At 52.1% G+C, this 25,238-nt stretch overlaps 1 protein-coding gene across 6 annotated transcripts in view; it reads left to right on the top strand.

Annotated features, from left to right (window-relative positions):
- LOC123765268 (carboxyl-terminal PDZ ligand of neuronal nitric oxide synthase protein) overlaps window positions 1-25,238 on the top strand; it is a 497,901-nt gene that overhangs the window by 341,990 nt on the left and 130,673 nt on the right. For all 6 annotated transcript variants that reach the window (XM_069335506.1, XM_069335509.1, XM_045753792.2 and 3 more), the window contains 3 exons: window positions 9,336-9,407; window positions 19,319-19,408; window positions 22,389-22,553. In XM_069335506.1, coding sequence (XP_069191607.1) covers window positions 9,336-9,407; window positions 19,319-19,408; window positions 22,389-22,553 — 327 coding nt within the window. The remainder of the gene's footprint in view (window positions 1-9,335; window positions 9,408-19,318; window positions 19,409-22,388; window positions 22,554-25,238) is intronic.

Below are 25,238 nucleotides of genomic sequence, written 5' to 3' on the forward strand. Positions count from 1 at the left end.
GGTGGTGTTGGGGGGTCCTGTGTGTACCCCTGGTGGTGTTGGGGGTCCTGTGTGTACCCTGGTGGTGTTGGGGGTCCTGTGTGTACCCCTGGTGGTGTTGGGGGTCCTGTGTGTACCCCTGATGGTGTTGGGGGTCCTGTGTGTACCCCTGGATGGTGTTGGGGGTCCTGTGTGTACCCCTGGTGGTGTTGGGGGTCCTGTGTGTACCCCCTGGTGGTGTTGGGGGTCCTGTGTGTACCCTCGGTGGTGTTGGGGGTCCTGTGTGTACCCCCTGGTGGTGTTGGGGGTCCTGTGTGTACCCCTGGTGGTGTTGGGGGTCCTGTGTGTACCCCTGGTGGTGTTGGGGGGTCCTGTGTGTACCCCTGGTGGTGTTGGGGGTCCTGTGTGTACCCCTGGTGGTGTTGGGGGTCCTGTGTGTACCCCTGGTGGTGTTGGGGGTCCTGTGTGTACCCCTGGTGGTGTTGGGGGTCCTGTGTGTACCCCTGATGGTGTTGGGGGTCCTGTGTGTACCCCTGATGGTGTTGGGGGTCCTGTGTGTACCCCTGGTGGTGTTGGGGGGTCCTGTGTGTACCCCTGGTGGTGTTGGGGGTCCTGTGTGTACCCCTGGTGGTGTTGGGGGTCCTATGTGTACCCCTGGTGGTGTTGGGGGTCCTATGTGTACCCCTGGTGGTGTTGGGGGTCCTGTGTGTACCCCTGGTGGTGTTGGGGGTCCTGTGTGTACCCCTGGTGGTGTTGGGGGTCCTGTGTGTACCCCTGGTGGTGTTGGGGGTCCTGTGTGTACCCCTGGTGGTGTTGGGGGTCCTGTGTGTACCCCCTGGTGGTGTTGGGGGGTCCTGTGTGTACCCCTGGTGGTGTTGGGGGTCCTGTGTGTACCCCTGGTGGTGTTGGGGGGTCCTGTGTGTACCCCTGGTGGTGTTGGGGGGTCCTGTGTGTACTCCTGGTGGTGTTGGGGGGTCCTGTGTGTACCCCCTGGTGGTGTTGGGGGGTCCTGTGTGTACCCCTGGTGGTGTTGGGGGGTCCTGTGTGTACCCCTGGTGGTGTTGGGGGGTCCTGTGTGTACCCCTGGTGGTGTTGGAGGTCCTGTGTGTACCCCTGGTGGTGTTGGGGGGTCCTGTGTGTACCCCTGGTGGTGTTGGGGGGTCCTGTGTGTACCCCTGGTGGTGTTGGGGGGTCCTGTGTGTACCCCTGGTGGTGTTGGGGGGTCCTGTAAGTACCCCCTGGTGGTGTTGGGGGTCCTGTGTGTACCCCCTGGTGGTGTTGGGGGTCCTGTATGTACCCCCTGATGGTGTTGGGGGTCCTGTGTGTACCCCCTGATGGTGTTGGGGGTCCTGTGTGTACCCCCTGGTGGTGTTGGGGGTCCTGTATGTACCCCCTGGTGGTGTTGGGGGTCCTGTATGTACCCCCTGATGGTGTTGGGGGTCCTGTGTGTACCCCCTGATGGTGTTGGGGGTCCTGTGTGTACCCCCGCTGGTGTTGGGGGGGGGGGAAGGTCCCATGTGCGCCTCAGCCTTCACCACTCTTTTGAAATCAATCATGAATTAAAAAGATTTTAAGTTATGCGAGAGGTAGCTTAATGGTGTTTGCGTCCCCTTGCCTTGTCCTCTCCTTCTGTCCCTCAGGTGTCAGGACCAGGGCAGGGGGACCCCTGAGGGGAGAGGTGGGGGGGGGGGTAGGGGGTGATTTGGGAGGGAGGCAGGGGCAATCATCACAGTTTAATAGCCAGACATAATTGTGCCAGCCGCCTCTTTGATCAGTGGCCCATATGTGTGTACCTTGCCCTCATTGTTCACCTACACCACCCACACACACACACCACCCACACACACACACACACACCACCCACACACACACACACCACCCACACACACACACACACACACCACCCACACACACACACCACCCACACACACACACACCACCCACACACACACACCACCCACACACACACACCACCCACACACACACACACACACATACGCTAATAGCTCGGTTCTGCAGGCACAAAATGGTAAATACGTATTCATGTGTATACGGGCGCGCGCACAGACGTGCATCTAATTGGCCACTGACGTATGTATACGAACACACAGCTATGGATACACGCCTATCTGAATGTATTGGAAAAGCTAGGTGGTCAGCATGCCCAAGGGAACATAAGCCAAGCTTCTCGTTTATCAGAATTTTCATCACGGAAATAACCGGAAACGAAGGCTCCCCCGCGCGGCGTGACGCGAACGGGCAGAGGAACGGACAGAGGACGCTCCAGGAACACACACAGCTTCTGCGTCAATCTTGTTGATTGACGGTTGAGAGGCGGGACCAAAGAGCCAGAGCTCAACCCCCGCAAACACCTCTAGGTGAGTACAACTAGGTGAGTACAGCTGGTGTCTACCCAACATGAGGCTGATGTTAAGGAGAGAGAGGGAGGGAGGGAGGGAGAGAGAGAGAGGGAGAAGGAGAGAGAGAGAGAGAGAGAGAGAGGTGTCTTGAGGAGCTAGTGTCTGCGTTATTGTCTTGGAGTACCAGTTGGAGGCTACACACTTGAAGGGCCTATCTGGAAATGGCAATAAGATATTATTATTGAGGACATCAAATACATTTCATTAACCATGACATATATGGTTAATAGACTGGTTTACCTACACCAGCGTACATGCGGGTTACATGTGAGATTTGGATTGACTTCAAGAGCAGGAACGTCAGAGATTGAATATCGAGAACCACTCCTCCCCCTTCCTCCACACCGCTTCAGGCACAACAGAGCAAGAAAGCAGGATATGCAGAGCTAAACAGAACTTTTCACTGGTACCCAAGTACAGGCAGGTCTTCTCTCCCCTCCCCCCTTCAAACAGACGCACTTGCGCGCGCTTTCTCACGCACGCACCACGACGCCTGGAGTGGCAACATGGGCTTATCCCACATATTTACTTTAAAATAGTTTGTTTATAAATTAAAACAAAAAAGTGTACGTTGGCCCTCGAGTGTCGTCCAAGACAATTGTCTTGACGGACTTGTGTTTATAGTATTGTAGCTCCCCTGCCAGGGGGGGCTGGCGCTCCCCTGCCAGGGGGGAGGGGGCTGGCGCTCCCCTGCCAGGGGAGGGGGGGGGGCTGGCGCTCCCCTGCCAGGGGAGGGGGGGGGGCTGGCGCTCCCCTGCCAGGGGAGGGGGGGGCTGGCGCTCCCCTGCCAGGGAGGGGGGGCTGGCGGTGCCCTGCTCTTTATAGAGGAACTGTAATGGGTTGAGATCAACCAGGAGGCCTGGTCAGAGACCGGGCCGCGGGGACGTTAATCCACGGAACTAACGAGGGATAACGGAACTGTAACATGACAAATACCCAGAATCACGAAGATAATTGATTACGGTCATTTGTTATTTATTTGTGGCATCAGCGGAGGCAGCAGCAGCACTGTTTCTTATCTCCCCCCCCCCCCCCCGTCCCATGGCAAATCCCTTCCAAATGCTATATAGTCGTAATGGCTTAGCCCTTTTCCGAATAGATGCATTACTTCTTATTAAGTCTCACCTTCCTTATCTCTGGCCCCCGTTATCTCTCGCCCCCCCTTATCTCACCCCCCCTTATCTCTCACCCCCCCTTATCTCACCCCCCTTATCTCTCACCCCCCCCCCCTTATCTCACCCTTATCTCTCACCCCCTTATCTCTCACCCCCCTTATCTCTCACCCCCCTTATCTCTCACCCCCCCCTTATCTCTCACCCCCCCCCCCCCTTATCTCTCACCCCCCCCCCCCCCCCTTATCTCTCACCCCCCCTTATCTCTCACCCCTCCCTTCTCTCACCCCCCCCCCTTCTCCTTAGCTGGAGTGACCACGAGACTAGTGCTCCCCCCAGCCAGAGACAGGTGAGGGGTCACCACCACAACCACCCCCACACAGGGGTCAGCATCGTGCACCACAAGACGAGAGAGTTGACCCGCGGCTTCTATCACTAGCGGCTCTCACTTCATCCAACCTTGTATCATCATAGTCCTCCCATATTTTTCTCTACTTCCATTTTCTGTTGTGTATCTCCATGTTTTCATGCTGTCCCTCTATGCTTTTGATTTCATGAAGATGGCCTCCATGATGTTCCTTCTTACCCCCTCACTGGCTTACTATGTTTGTCAGCCTTTGCTCTGGTGCATTACCCGGGCTCGCTGTAAATGTCTCTTTTCATGCAAGATTTCTTTGACAATGTCTGTGGACGCTGCCGCCTGGCATTGTTTTCTCTTAAGATTTCTACATTTGCGCCTGTCAGAGAGTCGTGCATTAGTCCGTTTCCTCTACCTAATGGCTGAGGCGAGGCTGTCTTGTGTTTACTGTTGCGGTGCCAGAGCTCAAGCGTGGTCCCCTTTCCCTGCAGTAGTACTTGGGCCGCCCGGTACTTTTTCTTTGGTAGTACCCCGCCAAACACACACCGAAACTAAGACGTTGCTACAACGTTTGCACAAGTTTTAACCCCTCCTAACCAGTTATAACAACCAATATAACAAGTTGTAACAACGTTCTAATACGTCTTAAACATGTTAAGCCAAGATGTAACAACTTTATTGCAAGTTGTAACAAGCGGAAAATAGAAACAGTTACAGTTTCTGTTTCTAGGGACTGTACTAGGTCGGCGCGGTACTTACCTGCAGTAGTACCGGGTCGGTATGACACCTCACTGGATGAGCATGTTCCTGTGGCATCTGCTAATGTTACCTGTAATTACCTAAGTGTAGTTACAGGATGAGACCTACGCTCGTGGTGTCCCGTCTTCAAAGCACTCTTTGTCATATAACGCTTTGAAACTACTGACGGTCTTGGCCTCCACCACCACCTTCTCACCTAACTTGTTCCAACCGTCTACCATCTGTGGCTTCCCTGATGTGCAGACGGCGAGTGAGAGGTGTGTGTCAATAGCAACTCCAAGATGACAGCTCATGCCATCTGGAACAAGAGTGTAAGCAGTCAAAAAAAAGAAACTTGAGTTTCTGCTAGAGTTATTTGATCAACCTGGCTGTGTGGCCGTGCTGGCTACAAAGACAGCTTCATAGACCAGGTGATAACCAACGGAGACTGGGCCCAGGTGGCGCTGGGCCCAGGTGTGGGTTGAGAAATTAAAAATACAACGATGATCAATGTGTAATACTTGTAACCTTCCTGTATTCCGTCAGTCGTCACTCCATGGGGCATGTGGGTACGGCCCACTCCATGGGGGCATGTGGGTACGGCCCACTCCATGGGGGCATGTGGGTATGGCCCACTCCATGGGGGCATGTGGGTACGGCCCACTCCATGGGGGCATGTGGGTACGGCCCACTCCATGGGGGCATTCATCCCCAGGTAAAGGGGTGTGGGGGGGGAGAGGGTCATGGGGTGAGAAAGTAGTATTAGTGGGTGAAGGTGCTCCTCTCGCCTTGGGTCGCCACTGTCACATGCCCGTTACTGACGGCAGTTGTGTGAATGCACATAAAAACTGGCTGTTCTTGACACCTGTACCTGGAAGGGGTCCTGACAGCTGTACTCCCCAAGCCCCAAGCCTGGAAGGGGTCCTGGCAGCTGTACTCCCCAAGCCCCAAGCCTGGAAGGGGTCCTGACAGCTGTACTCCCCAAGCCCCAAGCCTGGAAGGGGTCCTGACAGCTGTACTCCCCAAGCCTGGAAGGGGTCCTGACAGCTGTACTCCCCAAGCCCCAAGCCTGAGAGCTTGGTCCAACAGGCAAGGATCAACTTGGGTTGATCCTTGCTTCAGTCGGAACAACCGTGGACATTTTCAAGAGGAAACTAGATTTATTCCTCCAAGGAGTGCCGGACCAACCGGGCTGTGGTGGGCCTGCGGGCCGCTCCAAGCAACAGCCTGGTGGACCAAACTCTCACAAGTCAAGCCTGGCCTCGGGCCGGGCTTGGGGAGTAGAAGAACTCCCAGAACCCCATCAACCAGGTATCAACCAGGTATCAACCAGTCGCTTGGAGAGCAGCGAGCTGTCTGAGAATTGTCTGGACATTTACTGGTGGCGGACACCGACACGCGACTCGAAAGTCTTCCAAGAAAATTATAATATTTGAAGTACGGTTCTTCGGTTTTTTTACATCCTGTTTTTCCGGTAATCTAACTCATCAGCGCGTCGGCTTCGCCATCCTTGCTGGTTTGTTACTGTTTGGCCAAGCGTTTTCTCAGCCTACCTGTCCCCCGGGTGTCGTACAAGGCTACCTGTCCCCGGGTGTCGTACAAGGCTACCTGTCCCCGGGTGTCGTACAAGGCTACCTGTCCCCGGGTGTCGTACAAGGCTACCTGTCTCCCGGGTGTCCCACAAGGCTACCTGTCCCCAGGTGTCCCACAAGGCTACCTGTCCCCGGGCTACCTGTCCCCGGGTGTCCCACAAGGCTACCTGTCTCCCGGGTGTCCCACAAGGCTACCTGTCCCCGGGTGTCCCACAAGGCTACCTGTCCCCCGGGTGCCCCCTACAAGGCTACCTGTCCCCCGGGTGCCCCCTACAAGGCTACCTGTCCCCCGGGTGCCCCCACAAGGCTACCTGTCCCCCGGGTGCCCCCACAAGGCTACCTGTCCCCCGGGTGCCCCCACAAGGCTACCTGTCCCCCGGGTGCCCCCACAAGGCTACCTGTCCCCCGGGTGCCCCCACAAGGCTACCTGTCCCCCGGGTGCCCCTACGAGGCTACCTGTCCCCCGGGTGCCCCACAAGGCTACCTGTCCCCGGGTGCCCCCACAAGGCTACCTGTCCCCCGGGTGCCCCACAAGGCTACCTGTCCCCGGGTGCCCCCACAAGGCTACCTGTCCCCGGGGACACTCACTGGCCATCTACAGAACACGGAGTTATGACGCCAGTTTACGTGCCGGTCCTTCCCGCCAAAAATGTCCCAACCGTCGGCGGTGTGTTTTTGTCCGACTGTTAAGAGTTGGCTCAGTTCTGGCACCATCTTTTCTCACCTTGAAAGATATTTATGTATACCGAGTCATTTTGTTGTATATTTGCTGCGGGTGTTTGCCTGTGTGTGTGTATTCTGGTGTTGCCCTGGGCCGGCCACAGCAGCAGCAGCAGTAGCAGCTGTCTCGCTCATTCTGGCCCTTTATTTTGGTCACAAAGTTGCGGAGAGCAGCAGCTGCGAGAAATGTGCAATTGTCTCCGGGAGAAACTTCTTACGTTTTCTAAATACCGATCCCTTGATGATAGAAACATTGGGTTCACGTGTTTATAATTAGGTGCAATTAAGCAGAGGGGGGGGGGGGGCGAGGTAGGGGAAGGGGCGCGGTATTGGGGGTAGGGTAAGGGTAGGGGGGGAGATGTCGATATAGGTTACCTATTATGATTGGGTTACCTTGCGAGGATTTCGGGGCTGAAAGTCCCCGCGGCCCGGTCGTCGACCAGGCCTCCTGGTTGCTAGACTGGTCAACCAGGCTGTTGGACGCGGCTGCTCGCAGCCTGACGTATGAATCACAGCCTGGTTGATCAGGTATCCTTTGGAAGTGCTTAACTATCAAGTTCTCTCTTGAACACTGCGAGGGGTCGGCCAGTTATCTCTCTTATGTGTAGTGGAAGCGTGTTGAACAGTCTCGGGCCTCTGATGTTGATAGTCCTCTCTCAGAGTACCTGTTGCACCTCTGATCTTTAACGGGGGTATTCTGCACATCCTGCCATGTCTTCTGGTCTCATGTGGTGTTATTTCTGTGTGCAGGTTTGGGACCAGCCCCTCTACTATTTTCCACGTGTAAATTATTATGTATCTCTCCCGCCTGCGCTCAAGAGAATACAGATTTAGGCTCTTTAGTCGGTCCCAATAGTTTAGATGTTTTACTAAGAGGATTCTAGCAGTAAAGGATCTCTGCACGCTCTCCAGGTCAGCAATTTCTCCAGTTTTGAAAGGGGCTGTCATTGTGCAACAGTGAAAGCAATTTCCACTTTAGAGAGCACTAGCGGATAGAGTTTTAGATCACTAGCCTCTAAACAAAGCAGGTGATTCGTTTATCTGTTAGTCCTCATCGTCCCCCCCAGTACCCGACCTGGTCCACCTCGGCTGAGACGCCCGAGGTCCACCTCGATCACAGGATTACCCCGCAGGAACTAAGCCGCTCCGGCCGGAGTTTCAAGCCTTCGCCGTCTCGCTAAACAAAGTTTTAATCCTCCTGAAGCAATTAAGAGGCGCGGCAATTGCCGGATTACTTAATACTGGCACGAGGGTTGCTTGTGATATTGGAGGGGGGGAGGGGGGGGTCGTTATTGTCGCCTTGTAAATAATTGTTGAAGTGTAAATTATTGTCGGGGGGGGGGGGGGGTCGTTATTGTCGCCTTGTAAATAATTGTTGAAGTGTAAATTATTGTCGGGGGGGGGGGCGAGCGATTGTCATGAGTGTAAATTAATATCTGCGTGTATTTGTGCTTGTCGGGGTGATGTAAATGATGATAAAGGGGTGTAAATGTGAGTGTTGGGGTTGAGGGACAGTGGGTGTAAATGACTCCTAGGTTGTAAATGAGTGGGTTCCGTAAATAGATATCCGATTGTTATTGTGTCTGTGTGAAATATTGTAACTGCAGTTATCTAAAGTGGGCAAATGAATTTTAGGGTTTGTGAACGATTGTTTGGTTGTATAAATAATTGAGGTGAGAAATGTATGTGATGACTGAATTGTATTACCCCTGCTACCCCCCTCACCCCCCTGCCAACCCCCTCTCACCCCCCCCTGCCACTCCCCCTGCCACTCCCCCCGCCACTCCCCCCGCCACTCCCCCCTGACACTCCCCCCTCACCCCCCTGACACTCCCCCCTCACCCCCCTGACACCCCCCCTCTCACCCTAACAGTTCTGCCTACTCTCATGTTTATTCCCGACGTTTTGCTAATTGTGTGTCCGTGACTGCCTTCATGCAAGGTATATATATATGCCTTGCTTGCCCTCGTCTTATTGCGGGCTATTCATTCCCGTGCCACCTTTTGGGTGGCTTAATCTTTATCAATCACTCACCTCGTCTTATGGAGCCCTTTGTTCCCTCACCAGACTGTCATAGTATGATTAGTTTCCTTCTGCCTGTCACCACTCCCCCTACCCTATAAACACCCTCCCCCCTACTTCCTGCCCCCCCCCTGAACAACCCCGCCTCTCAACGCCTTCCACTGCCTAAGGTGTGGCTTCTTACTGCTAGTTCCTTGTGGCACTGGCTCGTAGCCCCGCTAACAAACTATCCTTCTCTCTAATTATCCACCATACTCTCTCCCCTCCCCCCACCATATTCTCTCTCCCTCCCCCACCATATTCTCCCCCCACCATACTCTCCCCCCCTACCATATTTCCCCCCCCCTCCTCCCCACCCATCGTGTACTCACTAAGGTGTGTTTTTCTCCCACAGTACATCGGCACCCTGGACGTTCCTCGCCCTACTAGTCGAGTGGAAATTGTGGCCGCCATGAGACGGATCCGGGTAAGTTCCGGTGTTCCTGTGCCCCGTGTTCCTGTGCCCCGTGTTCCTGTGCCCCGTGTTCCTGTGCCCCGTGTTCCTGTGCCCCGTGTTCCTGTGCCCCGTGTTCCTGTGCCCCGTGTTCCTGTGCCCCGTGTTCCTGTTCCCGTGTTCCTGTTCCCGTGTTCCTGTGCCCTGTGTTCCTAAATCTTTATTTTATGGATGAAATTACATAGGTCGAATCCCAAGGGTTATTTATACTAAGGATGCCTCGTAGCCTGGTGGATAGCGCGCAGGACTCGTGATTCTGTGGCGCGGGTTCGATTCCCGCACGAGGCAGAAACAAATGGGCAAAGTTTCTTTCACCCTGAATGCCCCTGTTACCTAGCAGTAAATAGGTACCTGGGTGTTAGTCAGCTGTCACGGGCTGCTTCCTGGGGGTGGAGGCCTGGTCGAGGACAGGGCCGCGGGGACACTAAAAAGCCCCGAAATCATCTCAAGATAATCTCAAGATAAGGAGAGCGTTATGTGATTGGCTATTTTGTTATAATATATAATGTTCATTATCACCTACTCAACCACCACCCCCACCCACACTCGCCTACCACCACCACCCACACTCGCCTACCACCACCACCCACACTCGCACTCAACCACCATCCACACTCAACCACACTCTCTGATCTACATCGATGCAAACCCTCCTAATAGCTAGTCGCATTTTGACGTATAATTTAAAGCCTAAAATTTTGTACTAGAAAAAGGTATTCCCCGAGGCCTGAGGTCCTCCCCCGAGTCCAGGCCTGGGTCGGGGAATAGAAAAACTTCCGAAACCCTCCCCAGGTATGTTCCGGGTATCTACATCTCCCTACCCTAACCTCTAGCCCCCCTAACAGCTACCCACTTCCCTAAACCCTCACCCCCTAACCAATATCCGTCTCACCTCTTCATTCCCTTAAAAGGCTCCATTTTCAACAAAATCTCCCTTTCAAAATAATGTTACTGCGGTTGGAGTTTTTGTCAATATAATAGACATAAACGCCAGACTGAATAGTTGGTTTTGTAAACGGCGGGAGGGGGGCGTGTGGGGTGTGGGTCACCCCCCCCCCTCCAACCCCCCCCCCCCACCCCCACAAACCCATCCCCACCCCACCCCCCACAAACCCATCCCAGCCTGCTCATGAGAACTGAAAGTTGTAGTTTAAGTGTATATAAGAGTGATAGAATATGACACTTGAAGACGTAGATCTTGACGACCCTTCACTTGCTCATAATTATTGAGATCCTCGTATATTATATTTTTGAGGCATTGTGAATGAAAGCCGAGAGGAATAACATTGCAATTATCATTGTAGTAAATCTCCCCCAGGTCCTCATAGCCGGAACAGTGAGGAATACAACACAGTTCCGTCTCGTTCTTTGCTGATGGCATAAAGAGATCAATAGGAAAATTGTATCTGTGTGTATATATATATATATATATATATATATATATATATATATATATATATATATATATATATATATATATATATATATATATATATATATATATATGCGAACAAGCCTGAATGGTCCCCAGGACATATTATATATATATATATATATATATATATATATATATATATGGACAAAGTGAAATCTGATGTAAAGAACACCTTCAAATGGTGAACTGAAACACAGTAAATGACGAAGCGAGACCTAGAACGGTGTGGCTAGGGGTCAGGGTGTGGCTGGGGGTCAGGAGTGTGGCTGGGGGGTCAGGGTGTGGCTGGGGGGTCAGGGGTGTGGCTGGGGGGTCAGGGGTGTGGCTGGGGGTCAGGGGTGTGGCTGGGGGTCAGGGGTGTGGCTGGGGGTCAGGGTGTGGCTGGGGTCACGGTGCGACCAACTACAGCAGTCATAGTGGGACTCCCAGACGTGAGAGAGATGACACTGGAGCCACAGTAGAATGAGTCTGACACACAAGAGGCAGAACACCGAGCTCAGTCGAGCTCAGTCGAGCCCACAGTCGAGCCCACAGTCGAGCCCACAGCCGAGCCAGCAGTTCCGCCTCAGTAATGGTACTCTTCAAAGCACTTGTGCTCCCTCGTCTGCAATATTGTTCTCTGTTGACATTCGCCTCAAAGCAATTCCATTGTTTCACACTGAAGATGTGAAACATATTTCAAATCTAAATATGGAGAGACAGGTTCTATATATCCACAATACAATTACAACACAAATATGGTAGAGTAGAATAAAAACGGATTAGAAAAGGCATGAAGGGCAGATAACATTGTGTAGGCAGCAGAGGTCAACGACTCGCAACCTTCACCTGAAAAGATAAGAAATATTACTGACACAATGGCTCAAGTCTTTAAGAGGGAACTTGAGAAGTTGTCACGGGATGTCTTGGATCAATGTGAGGGCGTGTGGATTCTGGGCGTGTGGATGCTGGGCGTGTGGATTCTGGGCGTGTGGATGCTGGGCGTGTGGATTCTGGGCGTGTGGATGCTGGGCGTGTGGATTCTGGGCGTGTGGATGCTGGGCGTGTGGATGCTGGGCGTGTGGATGCTGGGCGTGTGGATGCTGGGCGTGTGGATGCTGGGCGTGTGGATGCTGGGCGTGTGGATGCTGGGCGTGTGGATGCTGGGCGTGTGGATGCTGGGCGTGTGGATTCTGGGCGTGTGGATGCTGGGCGTGTGGATTCTGGGCGTGTGGATTCTGGGCGTGTGGATTCTGGGCGTGTGGATGCTGGGCGTGTGGATGCTGGGCGTGTGGATGCTGGGCGTGTGGATGCTGGGCGTGTGGATGCTGGGCGTGTGGATGCTGGGCGTGTGGATTCTGGGCGTGTGGATTCTGGGCGTGTGGATGCTGGGCGTGTGGATGCTGGGCGTGTGGATGCTGGGCGTGTGGATGCTGGGCGTGTGGATGCTGGGCGTGTGGATGCTGGGCGTGTGGATGCTGGGCGTGTGGATGCTGGGCGTGTGAGACAGTTGGCAGTAAGTGTCTTCAGTAGACAGGTGATCACCAGGTACCCGCCTATCACGGCCAACGGGCGTAGTGACATATAGCTCTTCATGCCCCGCCGCTTCTTATGCCTGACGCGAAGGTGGAAATAAATGGAAATTAGAGTCTGGTAAGCCCATAAGCGGAGCACACAGGTAGGGTAAGGTAGGTGAACCCACCTGAGATGGGTCGTCTGACCTTCTGTGTTCTACACATCAAGAGCGTAAGAAACCGACCTCTCGGTGTTCAAATGAGAACTTGATAAACACCTCCCAAAGGATACCTGATCAACCAGGTTATGATTCATAATCAGGCAGCTTTGTCCAGCAGCCTGGGGTTGACCTGACTAGGTCGACTAGTGGGAACTATGAGGCCTGGTCAGAAACCGGGTCGCGGGAACATTGATCCCTTGAGCCAGCAACATGTCGACAGCACAAGTGATGGTCCGCGAGGGTGTGGGGTCAGTGACGCCAGGGTTTTTATAAATGAAACGTGGCGAGCGGCATCCCAAGACTTGCGTCCTGGCTCGCGTTAGCATCAAGTTTGAAGTTGAATTAGATCTAGGTATCCCCATCTCTGCTGTCGAAACTGTATTGGTCCAAACACTCAGATCTGATAGGAAAGAACTTACTGACTCCCAACGACCTGAAAGTACTAGTATAAAAAGCTATGATTTGTTCAGATCTGAAACCTACATCTATGGACAGCACAAAACGTCCACTAGACTGTGCGACACAGTGGTTGCAAGGATCAGGTTGGATTACCGTTACCTGTGGCAGGTGGCTGCAGGTGACGGGTCTCCCAATCGTGAGCACTCCAGGTGCAAACTCTGTGAGCAGGAACTACGGCATGATCTCCCGCACTACATCACTGAATGCCCAGTTATGAGTTCCCTTAAGCCCCTCTGGCATGAGTTACCTGGAGCTTTGTAATCAATTTATCCTCGAGAACGCGAGTTAATATTCTCATAATGCACCCAAATTTGGCAGTGAAGGCTACTAATTACATGGCCATGTATATAGTTACATGGCCATGTATATAGTTACATGGCCATGTATATAGTTACATGGCCATGTATATAATTACAAGGATATGTAATTTCTCATTATATCAAAAATTCTCATCCTTTGTGATGAGGAATTTTTTAAAAATTACCATTTGTAACCATTAATTTGAATGGTTACAAATGGCTCTCTTCACAGTACAAAGGGGTTATCTTTCTATCTCGAGGTTATCTTGAGATGATTTCGGGGCTTTAGTGTCCCCGCGGCCCGATCCTAGACCAGGCCTCCACCCCCAGGAAGCAGCCCGTGACAGCTGACTAACACCCAGGTACCTCTTTACTGCTAGGTAACAGGAGGCATAGGGTGAAAGAAATTCTGCCCATTGTTTCTCGCCGGCGCCCGGAATCAAACCCGGGACCACAGGATCACAAGTCCAGCGTACTTGTAAAACTTGTAGGACTTGTAAAACATGGTAGAACATGGCTAGAGGCGCAGATTGAACCTCAAGGATATCAGACATAACTGTTTTAGCACCATGGACATGAGGAACCGTTGTCACACACACACACACACACACACACACACACACACACACACACACACACACACACACACACACACACACACAACAAAAATAAGGCAAGAAAGAGAAGGGTGGGCAGACTGCATATTTTTGGATTGTCAGAAAGCCTTTGATACAGTGCCACACAAGAGGCTAGTGCGAAAGTTGGAGATGCAGGCTGGAGTGAGAGGGAAGGTACTCCGGTGGATAGAGGAATACCTAAGCAACAGGAGACAACGAGTCTGTGTGAGGGGTGAGGTCTCAGATTGGCGAGACGTCACAAGTGGAGTCCCGCAGGGGTCAGTCCTTGGACCTATACTGTTTCTGGTATATGTAAATGATCTCCCAGAGGGTATAGACTCGTTCCTCTCAATGTTTGCCGACGATGCAAAAATTATGAGGAGGATTGAAACAGAGGATGATAGTAGGAGGCTACAAGATGACCTGGATAGACTGAGTGAATGGTCCAACAAATGGCTGTTGAAGTTCAACCCGAGTAAATGCAAAGTAATGAAACTAGGCAGTGGAAACAGGAGGCCAGGCACAGGATACAGAATAGGAGATGAAGTACTTAATGAAACAGACAGAGAGAAAGATCTAGGAGTTGATATCACACCAAACCTGTCTCCTGAAGCCCACATAAAGAGAATAACGTCTGCGGCATATGCGAGGCTGGCTAACATCAGAACGGCGTTCAGGAACCTGTGTAAGGAATCATTCAGAATCTTGTACACCACATATGTAAGACCAATCCTGGAGTATGCGGCCCCAGCATGGAGCCCGTACCTTGTCAAGCACAAGACGAAGCTGGAAAAAGTCCAAAGGTATGCTACTAGACTAGTCCCAGAACTAAGAGGCATGAGTTATGAGGAAAGGCTGCGGGAAATGCACCTCACGACACTGGAAGACAGAAGAGTAAGGGGGGACATGATCACAACCTACAAAATCCTCAGGGGAATCGACCGGGTAAACAAGGATGAACTTTTCAACACTGGTGGGACGCGAACAAGGGGACACAGGTGGAAGCTGAGTACCCAAATGAGCCACAGAGACGTTAGAAAGAACTTTTTCAGTGTCAGAGTAGTTAGCAAATGGAATGCATTAGGAAGTGATGTGGTGGAGGCTGACTCCATTCACAGTTTCAAATGTAGATATGATAGAGCCCAATAGGCTCAGGAATCTGTACACCAGTTGATTGACGGTTGAGAGGCGGGACCAAAGAGCCAGAGCTCAACCCCCGCAAGCACAATTAGGTGAGTACAATTAGGTGAGTACACACACACACACACACACACAATACAAACCAAATCCAATAATCAGTTTCAAGTGTGTGTACTTGACAAGGTACAGGAAGGTCGGGAGTTACTGCATTAGCCCACAGTTGATAAGGCGGGGCTTAAGAGTTAGAGCTTGACCTTCAAAGCCCATATTGCTTTATACCCTCATTTGACTACACACTCCCGTGCGTCAATATTTCCCACTGCGATATAAACTCATAATCGAAATGAAATTATAGTGGGCCGCGGCGCCCGCTGTTTGATTAATCCAATTGTGCGGGAAATTAATGGTGAAAAACAGTGAGACTGTTTGGATGTGAACAATATATATTGTAACCAATTATAGTGGCGGTGGTATTACCACTCAGAGCTCATGTTGGGCTGGGGCGGACACGGGCCTGGGGGGGGACACGGGCCTGGGGGGGGGACACGGGGCTGGGGGGGGACACGGGGCTGGGGGGGGGGGACACGGACCTGGGGGGGGGACACGGACCTGGGGGACTCGGACCTGGGGGACACGGGCCGAGGAGACGCGCGCGCACCTTACACAATAGCTCTTCACCACAAACCAATTTCCTCAACAATATAGGTGTTATACTCGAGCTGTAAGACACTATAGCCGCAAAACCTCCATTTAGACTACAGCCCGCGCGCGCACGCTAGCACACCCATGGCAGAACGGTTACAACATATCCTAGTTGCCATTTATGGCGACATTAATCAAATAGAATGTGGGTTCACGAGCCGCAGACTCACAATCCTCGACTGAAAAATGTGGGAAAAGTTGAACTGATGTTGAATGTGGTTCATTAATTTCTTGGTTGGTGTGTGTGGGGGTAGCTATTGTTGAGTTCACACACACATGTACCCGTACGAGAGGGAGAGGGAGGGAGAGGGAGAGGGAGAGAGAGGGAGAGGGAGAGAGAGGGAGAGGGAGAGAGAGGGGGGGGAAAGGAGATGGGGGGATGCACAGTGTGTGTGTGTGTGTGTGTGTGTGTGTGTGTGTGTGTGTGTGTGTGTGTGTGTGTGTGTGTGTGTGTGTGTGTGTGTGTGTGTGAGAGAGAGAGAGAGAGAGAGACAGAGACACACACACAGACACGATCATACTGTCTGTCTAAGCATGACAAACTAAGCCTGTGAACGTTACAAGAATTACAGATCACAGTGTGACACTGTATCTGTCATGTTAACAGTGCAGTAGGAGAGTGTTGGGGTGGTGGAGGGGCCTCACTGTAGTAGAGAATGGGGGGGGGGGGCCAAGGCCAGGCCATACCCCCACCCCCGGCTGTAGCAGAGTTTGCTTTTGCTTATTAAATAAACACGCGGTAAATTGACGCCGGTGATCGCTAATGTCTGCTCGAGTCCCTGCCAAGGCGAGTAGATACATTGTATATATGTATGTACGTGGGTGCGAACGAGCCTGAATGGTCCCCAGGACTATATGCAACTGAAAAGATGTATGTACATATGTATGTCTTGGTATGTTAGAAGGTCTGTGTAAGTTTGGATGTGTGTGTATCTCTAGATATGTATTATGTATAAGTGACGTATGTTTGGTTGTCTCTGTTTTGGGTGTCAAAGTAGGTATGTACTCAGCTAGTTGTGCTTGCGGGGGTTGAGCTTCGGCTCTTTGGTCCCGACTCTCAACCGTCAATCTACTAGTGTACAGATTCCTGAGCTTCTCAAGCTCTATCATATCTACATCTGAAACTGTGTGTGGAGTCAGCCTCCACCACATCACTTCCTTGTGCATTCCATTTACTAGCTTCTCTGACACTGAAAAAGTTCTTTCTAATGTCTGTGGCTCATTTAGGTACTCGGCTTCCACCTGTGTCCCCTTGTGCGTGTACCACCCGTATTAAATAATACATCCTTGTCTACCCTGTCAATTCCCCTGAGAATTTTGTATGTGGTGATCACGTCTCCCCGAGCTCTTTTGCTTCCAGCGACGTGAGATGCATTTCCCGCAACCTTTCCTCGTAACTCATGCCTCTTATTTCTGGGACTAGCTTAGTGGCATACCTCTAAACTTTTTCCAGTTTCCTCTTGTGTTAACCCAAACTTGTGGAACTTTAGTTTCATTTTCCTAGTGGATACTTACGCATATGTGTGTGTGTGTGTGTGTGTGTGTGTGTGTGTGTGTGTGTGTGTGTGTGTGTGTGTGTGTGTGTGTGTGTGTGTGTGTGTGTGTATGTATACGAAAATTAAGTTTTTGTGCCATGATGAATGGTCCCCATCAAATGTGAGACGCCAAGAATGAGGGTAGCAGTAATAAGGTGGTGTAGAGGTATGCACACCTCTACACCACCCCCTACAACACCCCCTACTCCAGGGGCCACATTAGGGCGGACATACACCTCCCACTTCCCTACCGCGTCCGCCTCTTTGAACGCTGCTAGACACACACTTTACTATACCCTTTATTCTCTCTTTATTTGCTCGGCCAACTTTGTTCACGTGTTTCCCTCGGTACTCTCTCCCCCCCCCTCCTCTTCCTCCCCCTTCCCCTTATCTCTCTCCCCCCCCCCTCTCACAGAGATATTCTCAACCCGTCTTCCTCTCTGCATTTTTTTTCTCACCTCCAATTGGCTTAGGTCTTACGCCTTACATTTCATCTCTAGTGTTCTATTTCTCGTGGATTATTACCCTCTCCATTTTCACTGGAGGCTGGGGGGAGGCTGGGCCGGAGGGGGGGGGAGGCTGGGTGGGGGGGAGGAACAACATTCCTGCTGTGTTCTCCGGGCACTGAACTTGAAGCCTAGTGATTGGAGAGTCAGGGTAATTACCAAATTGATCACCAACAACATCGTTGTATTATGGCCACCGCCAGGGATTGTCGTGGCGGACTGTGGTGGCCTCCGCCAGGCCCTTCCCTCCCTCGCTCCAACGAGCCTGATAACGTCCAATCAGCGGCACCAGCGATATCCTCCTCCCGACGCTGACGTGGCTCGGGGGGGGGGGGGCGCGGCTCCCCCGAGGCGATTTACTTCACAAGTCCAGTTATGAGACATTAAGGAGAATGAGATGCCAGTGATCTCCTTACGCGTCTCTGCCGCCACTTTGAAATTCGTCTCACCTTTTTCAATTACAGGTCAATTTACTTGTCCGCCGCGTTGCAAGAGGCTCAAGAATTCGTTTCATTGGAGTTACTTATTATGTACCCCATACCCATCCCGTGGGCGGTGGTGGGAAGGGTTACAGAGGCGCATAATGGGTGCCAATATGTGCCACAATTGTTATTACACATGTATATGTATATACACACACACACACACGGCGGCCAGGGGGCCGGATTCATCCAGTAGTTACACAAAGTACTTACGAACGTGTACATCTTTTCTTAATCTTTGGCGTCTTTGTTTACATAGAGTAAACAGTTTATGAGCATAAGTTTTTCAGTGCTCGTGAGCTGTTTAATAAATGTAAACACAGCCGTCAAAAATTGAGAAAAGATGGACGGTGGTGGACTGCAATGAAATTGCCATTCAGTCAGTTCTCACTACTTGACAAGCGTCTTGTTTGATGTGGTTTTGCGTACGAACCTAGATAAAATCCCATCTAATCCTTCGAGGCCTTTAGTTCATTGGTTTGGGAATGCGTACAAATTGAGTTGGTTCAAATTCCGCTACAGCACTATAATTTGTACGCTTCTGTTGACAGCGTTCTAATTGAGGTGTTGTAAATGTTAGGAGAAATTGTGACATTTTTTGTACACTTAAATTATTTTCCCTGTCATTTATGAAATATATTTTACCTGCACTAGCCTTGTTCCCCCCCCCCGCTCACCCTCCCCCTACATACACTCCATTTCCACCCACACACACACACTCCCCCTCCCCCACACACACTCCCCACTCCCCCACACACACTCCCCACTCCCTTACACACACTCCCCACTCCCTTACACACACTCCCCACTCCCCCTCCCCTACACATACTCCCCACTCCCCCTCCCCTACTCACACTCACCACTCCCCCTCCCCTACACACACTCCCCACTCCCCCTCCCCTACACACACTCCCCACTCCCCCCCCCCTACACACACTCCCCACTCCCCCCCCCCCTACACACACTCCACTAACGTGTTGTCTCTCCCTCAACAGTACGAGTTCAAGGCCAAAGGCATCAAGAAGAAGAAAGTGAACTTCGAGGTGTCCACGGACGGGGTGAAGGTGTCGCTCAGGAAGAAGAAGGTGAGTCTTCCCTCCTCCTCCGCCGCCTCCTGCTGCTTGGAGGCCACGGCGACGTCTCCGTAGATGGAGCTATACAGTAGGAGGGAGAGGGAGGGAGGGAGGGAGGGATGTAGGGGGGGGAGGGAGGGAGGGAGGGAGAGGGGGGGAGGAGGAACGGAAGAGAACTATCAGGAGAAAGCGCCAAGCCATTACGACAGTATAGCACTTAGAAGGGACGAGGATATCACTTGTAAGGGACTAGGATATTACTTGGGTCCAGGATAACACTTGGAAAGGCTCCAGGATATCACTTGGAAGGACTCCAGGATATCCCATGGAAAGGTTCCAGGATATACCATGGAAAGGTTCCAGGATATCCCATGGAAAGGCTCCAGGATATCCCTCGGGAGGGCTCCAGGTTATCCCTCGGGAGGGCTCCAGGTATGCTCCAGGATTTGGAATAGGACGGAGTGAAAGGAATGTGTGTGTGCTCGCGCGCTAGTGCGTGCGTGCGTGCATGCATCGTTTGTTTTGTGTGTCCCCATCTGACTCTCAAAAAACACACTCCTCAGACTGTACCCAGTTGTGGGGAGGAGGAGGAGGAGGAGGAGGAGGGGCTGTATCTCTGGAGAGTGTGTGCAATGAGGCGGGTGTCTGAGTAGACGACGAGAGAGCAAGATTACATTCCTCGAGGGATCAAAGGGGAATGGTGAGCAGGCAAGAGCTTGGTCAGCTCGTAGGTGGTGATGGTGGTAGGTCGGGGGCTTATTGCTGACACTGGAACACTGCAGGGACACGTGGTGGTAGGTCGGGGGGGCTTATTGCTGACACTGGTACACTGTAGGGACACGTGGTGGTGGACCAGGGCTGACTGCTGACACTGGTACACTGTAGGGACACGTGGTGGTGGACCAGGGCTGACTGCTGACACTGGAACACTGTAGGGACACGTGGTGGTGGACCAGGGCTGACTGCTGACACTGGAACACTGTAGGGACACGTGGTGGTGGGCCAGGGCTGACTGCTGACACTGGTACACTGTAGGGACACGTGGTGGTGGACCAGGGCTGAATGCTGACACTGGAACACTGTAGGGACACGTGGTGGTGGACCAGGGCTGACTGCTGACACTGGTACACTGTAGGTATACGTGGTGGTGGACCAGGGCTGACTGCTGACACTGGAACACTGTAGGGACACGTGGTGGTGGGCCAGGGCTGACTGCTGACACTGGAACACTGTAGGTATACGTGGTGGTGGGCCAGGGGCTGACTGCTGACACTGGAACACTGTAGGGACACGTGGTGGTGGACCAGGGCTGACTGCTGACAGTGGAACACTGTAGGGACACGTGGTGGTGGACCAGGGCTGACTGCTGACACTGGAACACTGTAGGGACACGTGGTGGTGGACCAGGGCTGACTGCTGACACTGGAACACTGTAGGGACACGTGGTGGTGGACCAGGGCTGACTGCTGACACTGGAACACTGTAGGGACACGTGGTGGTGGGCCAGGGGCTGACTGCTGACACTGGAACACTGTAGGGACACGTGGTGGTGGGCCAGGGGCTGACTGCTGACACTGGAACACTGTAGGGACACGTGGTGGTGGGCCAGGGGCTGACTGCTGACACTGGAACACTGTAGGGACACGTGGTGGTGGACCAGGGCTGACTGATGACACTGGAACACTGTAGGGACACGTGGTGGTGGACCAGGGCTGACTGCTGACACTGGAACACTGTAGGGACACGTGGTGGTGGACCAGGGCTGACTGCTGACACTGGTACACTGTAGGGACACGTGGTGGTGGACCAGGGCTGACTGCTGACACTGGAACACTGTAGGGACACGTGGTGGTGGACCAGGGCTGACTGCTGACACTGGAACACTGTAGGGACACGTGGTGGTGGACCAGGGCTGACTGCTGACACTGGTACACTGTAGGGACACGTGGTGGTGGGCCAGGGGCTGACTGCTGACACAGGGACACACTATGCAGCTTTACACTAGGGGTCACTGTTATTGGCCTGTGGAGAAACAAATTTACGACTCCTGTAACTGGTACAGTTACTGTACCAATGAGCGACCCGAAATGCTTGTATAATTGTTGAATTATTAACAGAATATAGCGATTAAAATGTTTTTGATCGATTGTAAATGCCACTAAATGACAGGTTTTTATGAGATTTTATTGTGAGGGTTTAGTGATGCTGGCCTGAGGGACATTGACAGTTTTTGAGGGGAATCTTGTCGACTTTAGTGCAGACACGAACGGCAGAGATGTAAACACGGGACAAACATGGTTGTGTGTGTGTGTGTGTGTGTGTGTGTGTGTGTGTGTGTGTGTGTGTGTGTGGGTGTGTGTGTGTGTGTGTGTGTGTGTGGGTGTGTGGGTGTGTGTGTGTGGGTGGGTGTGTGGGTGGGTGGGTGTGTGTGTGTGTGTGTGTGTGTGTGTGTGTGTGTGTGGTGGTGTGTGGGTGTATGTGTGTGTGGGTGTATGTATGTGTGTGTGGGGGGGAGACTGTTTAATAACCTATGCTTCTGCCATAGGTACACAATGTCCGTAGCTATTCTGCCCTTTATCAGCCTCAAGTGCCTCATTATTAATCACTGTATGGTCTCGTTAGCTGGTATTAGAGGAAGGAGACGGGCAGGGAAGCACGAGGAGGGGGCATGAATGAATGAAAACTGTGAGGGGTGAAAGCGCCAAGCCATTACGGCTATATAGCACTGAGAAGGGGGGTCAGGATAAGGATTTGGGATGGGACACTGGGGAGGAATAGTACCCAACCACTTGGACGGTCAGGGATTGAACGCCGATCTGCATGAAGCGAGACCGTCGCTCTACCGTCCAGCCCAAGTGGTTGGGTAGGAGAAGGGGGGGATATATTAATCCGATTACCTTGTTGACTCGCCTTACATAGCACCGGTGCCTCCCCCCCCTCCCACAGGGGCTGCACGCCCCCCGTCATGACTAACGAGGATATTCCCCCACAGAAACAAGCCCATCTGGACGAGAACAAGCTGCTTGTAATGAGTCACCCCATCTACCGCATCTTCTACGTCTCTCACGACTCTCAAGATCTCAAAATTTTTTCGTACATCGCCAGAGACGCCGCCTCTAACGTCTTCAGATGTAACGTCTTCAAAGCCACTAAGAAGGTAAGGCAAACTGTTGTTAGTATGAACAGACGCCACTGTGCGGTTTGTTGCTTGTCTAAGAGGGCGTCCCGAAACAGTTTTGAAGCCCGTGGCTTGTCTGAACACTGGTTCAGACACGGCACTGGTTCAGACATGGCACTGGTTCAGACATGGCACTGGTTCAGACATGGCACTGGTTCAGACATGGCACTGGTTCAGACATGGCACTGGTTCAGACATGGCACTGGTTCAGACATGGCACTGGTTCAGACATGGCACTGGTTCAGACATGGCACTGGTTCAGACATGGCACGGGCTACCTGTCGTTTATTGTTGGAGGAAGGTGGTGGTGGTGGGTGTGTAGGTGGGCTGTGGCTGATGAGACGCGACAGGTGCACGGGGCTGGCGACCCATCAGGTCACGAGGGGCGAGGTACTCAACTGTGGCGGGGCGTTCCCTAGACTGGTTGCTCTCTACTCTCCTGTTTTATGTATTTGAAGCAAGATAATCACGTTCATATTTTAGGAGTGAGAGAAATACGCTACAGCCATATCTTTTATGTCTTATTTTTATTGAATACCACTGACGAGCCTTTGTATATATTATGTTAATGTAGTCGACGCTGAGACGTCTCCAGCCTTCCACACAAGGCGCCCGGCTCCTTACAAGGTAAGTTATTCACTCTTGTTCAAGACATGTTAGATAAGTTGACAATTTATTTTATTTACGTCACGCGTCAACGAGAGCGAGATGTTAAGATGGACGTACCTGGTGTATGTGGCCATACTTAGGCCACGTAGGACGTCAGTGAGGCCATCTGCCCCATACGCCCTCAGCCGGACTTACGGCATCTCCCTCATCTTGTGGACAGAGGCATGGAACACACACTCAAGATAACTCAAGATAACATGGTGAGGAGCAGCAGCACAATACCTATATGTTGGCATACCTGGTTCAGCTACTGGATGAGGTTCTAAGAGTTCTTCTACTTCCCATGGCCGGCCCCGGGGCCAAGGTTTGACTGGAGACCTTGGTCCACCAGGCTGTTGCTTAGAGCGGCCCGCAGGCCCACATTATCCACTACAACCCGGTTGGTCCGGCACTTCTTGCAGAAAACTGTCCAGTTTTGCTTCCCTGGTTCTTGCGTGAGTGCTCTAGACCTTCCCCGCGATAACGATTAGCGACTGGATGACGAATGGAGTATTTGACTGTCTCCGAGTTTTATGGAAGACTGCAGAGTGGGAATTACCATTTTTCATTTCAAAAGTAAACCTCATTAGTTACTGGGACTGTCAGGGCCGTCACGTGCTGAAGCGGGACTTTGTGAAGACAAAAAAAGTGGAATAATTCAAAGGAAGGAAAAGTGGAGGTGAGCGAGGCATTGAGGGCCGGGAGGAGCCGTGAATGGCGCCGTGTCCCCCAGGCTCCTCTGGCGCGCTCTCCACTTGGAACAAAGCCTCGTCCAGGGCCTGCTGTTTGCCCCAGGAGCCTCGCCTTTTTTGGACCCTCTCCTCGTCCTCCCTGCCTAGGGTGACACGTCTTAAACACCATCTCCCCCTTTCTCCTCCGCCTCTTCAGTTATATAACACTTAGGATACACAGTTATCTATTAATATTTATCGTGATAAAAGATTCTATCGTGATAGAATGGCGTGTCATTCGCCAACACAGGAATGGTACAGCGTGACGCTAGTATCTCGGACCTTCACCTTGTTGAGTACCTGCCTATACGAGGTACACTGTGGGACACATGGCTTATGCCGTGCTCGGTAGAATATAAAAATTATATTTTTTGTATAATCCTCAGACATGCATGCATGTCTCAAAATGGTAATGTATATAATAAGTTTCGGCGAGCTTCGTGATGAAGCAAGTCACGTGTTGGACGGGTGTCAGGGATAGGGGAGGATGGGAGGGCAGGTGTTGACTATAAGACCGTGTTAATATTAACACTAACGCCTCCTCATACCAACCCTCGTATCACGCAAAGTTAAGAAGGCGCAGGAAAAGCTTTAGGAAGTGATGTGGTGGAGGCTGACTCCATACACAGTTTCAAGTGTGGCTATGATAGAGCTCAGGAACCTCTACACCAATAGAGAGGCGGGGGCCAAAGAGTCGAAGCTCAACCCCCGCAAGGACAACTAGGCGAGCACACACCATTCAAAAAGATTTTGTGCAATCTCAGTTCAGTGTGGATACTCATCCGATATGAGTTACGGCAGCACAAATTGTAAGCGGTAATCCAGGCTGAGTGAGAGTGCCGTATCTGTGACGGCTGGCAACACCAGCGGTGACTCCGTAACATGACGATGACATGTTTGCCTTGCATCAACACATCGTTGTCTGCAACTCTTGCGCCATCTTCCTCTAACTGTACCAATTGACACCCAGCTTTCAATATCTCCAAGTATTTTTTCGCTTTTCTATGTATATTACACTTTGAGCATTAAATCGTCGCTAGGAGGTAGCAACAAGTGTTGCTTTATAGCGTACACGGTGCTGAAGTCCTAGTCTCTGGTGAGGACTGGGACGGAGGACCCCCTTCAGTCAGGTGGCTGTTACCGCGCCTTTCATGACTCGAAGTCAAAGAGGGCTCGCGGGGCGGCAGTGGCGCTAGTGTCGATGTTGAGGTGCAAGGGACAAGATGCCGCGCTTTTCAAGCAAGGCGCGCTGCATTCTCTCGCTCTTTAAAGCCTGGTCACCGAC

The sequence above is a fragment of the Procambarus clarkii genome, chromosome 33 (assembly GCF_040958095.1).
Source record: "Procambarus clarkii isolate CNS0578487 chromosome 33, FALCON_Pclarkii_2.0, whole genome shotgun sequence".
NCBI lineage: Eukaryota > Metazoa > Arthropoda > Malacostraca > Decapoda > Cambaridae > Procambarus > Procambarus clarkii.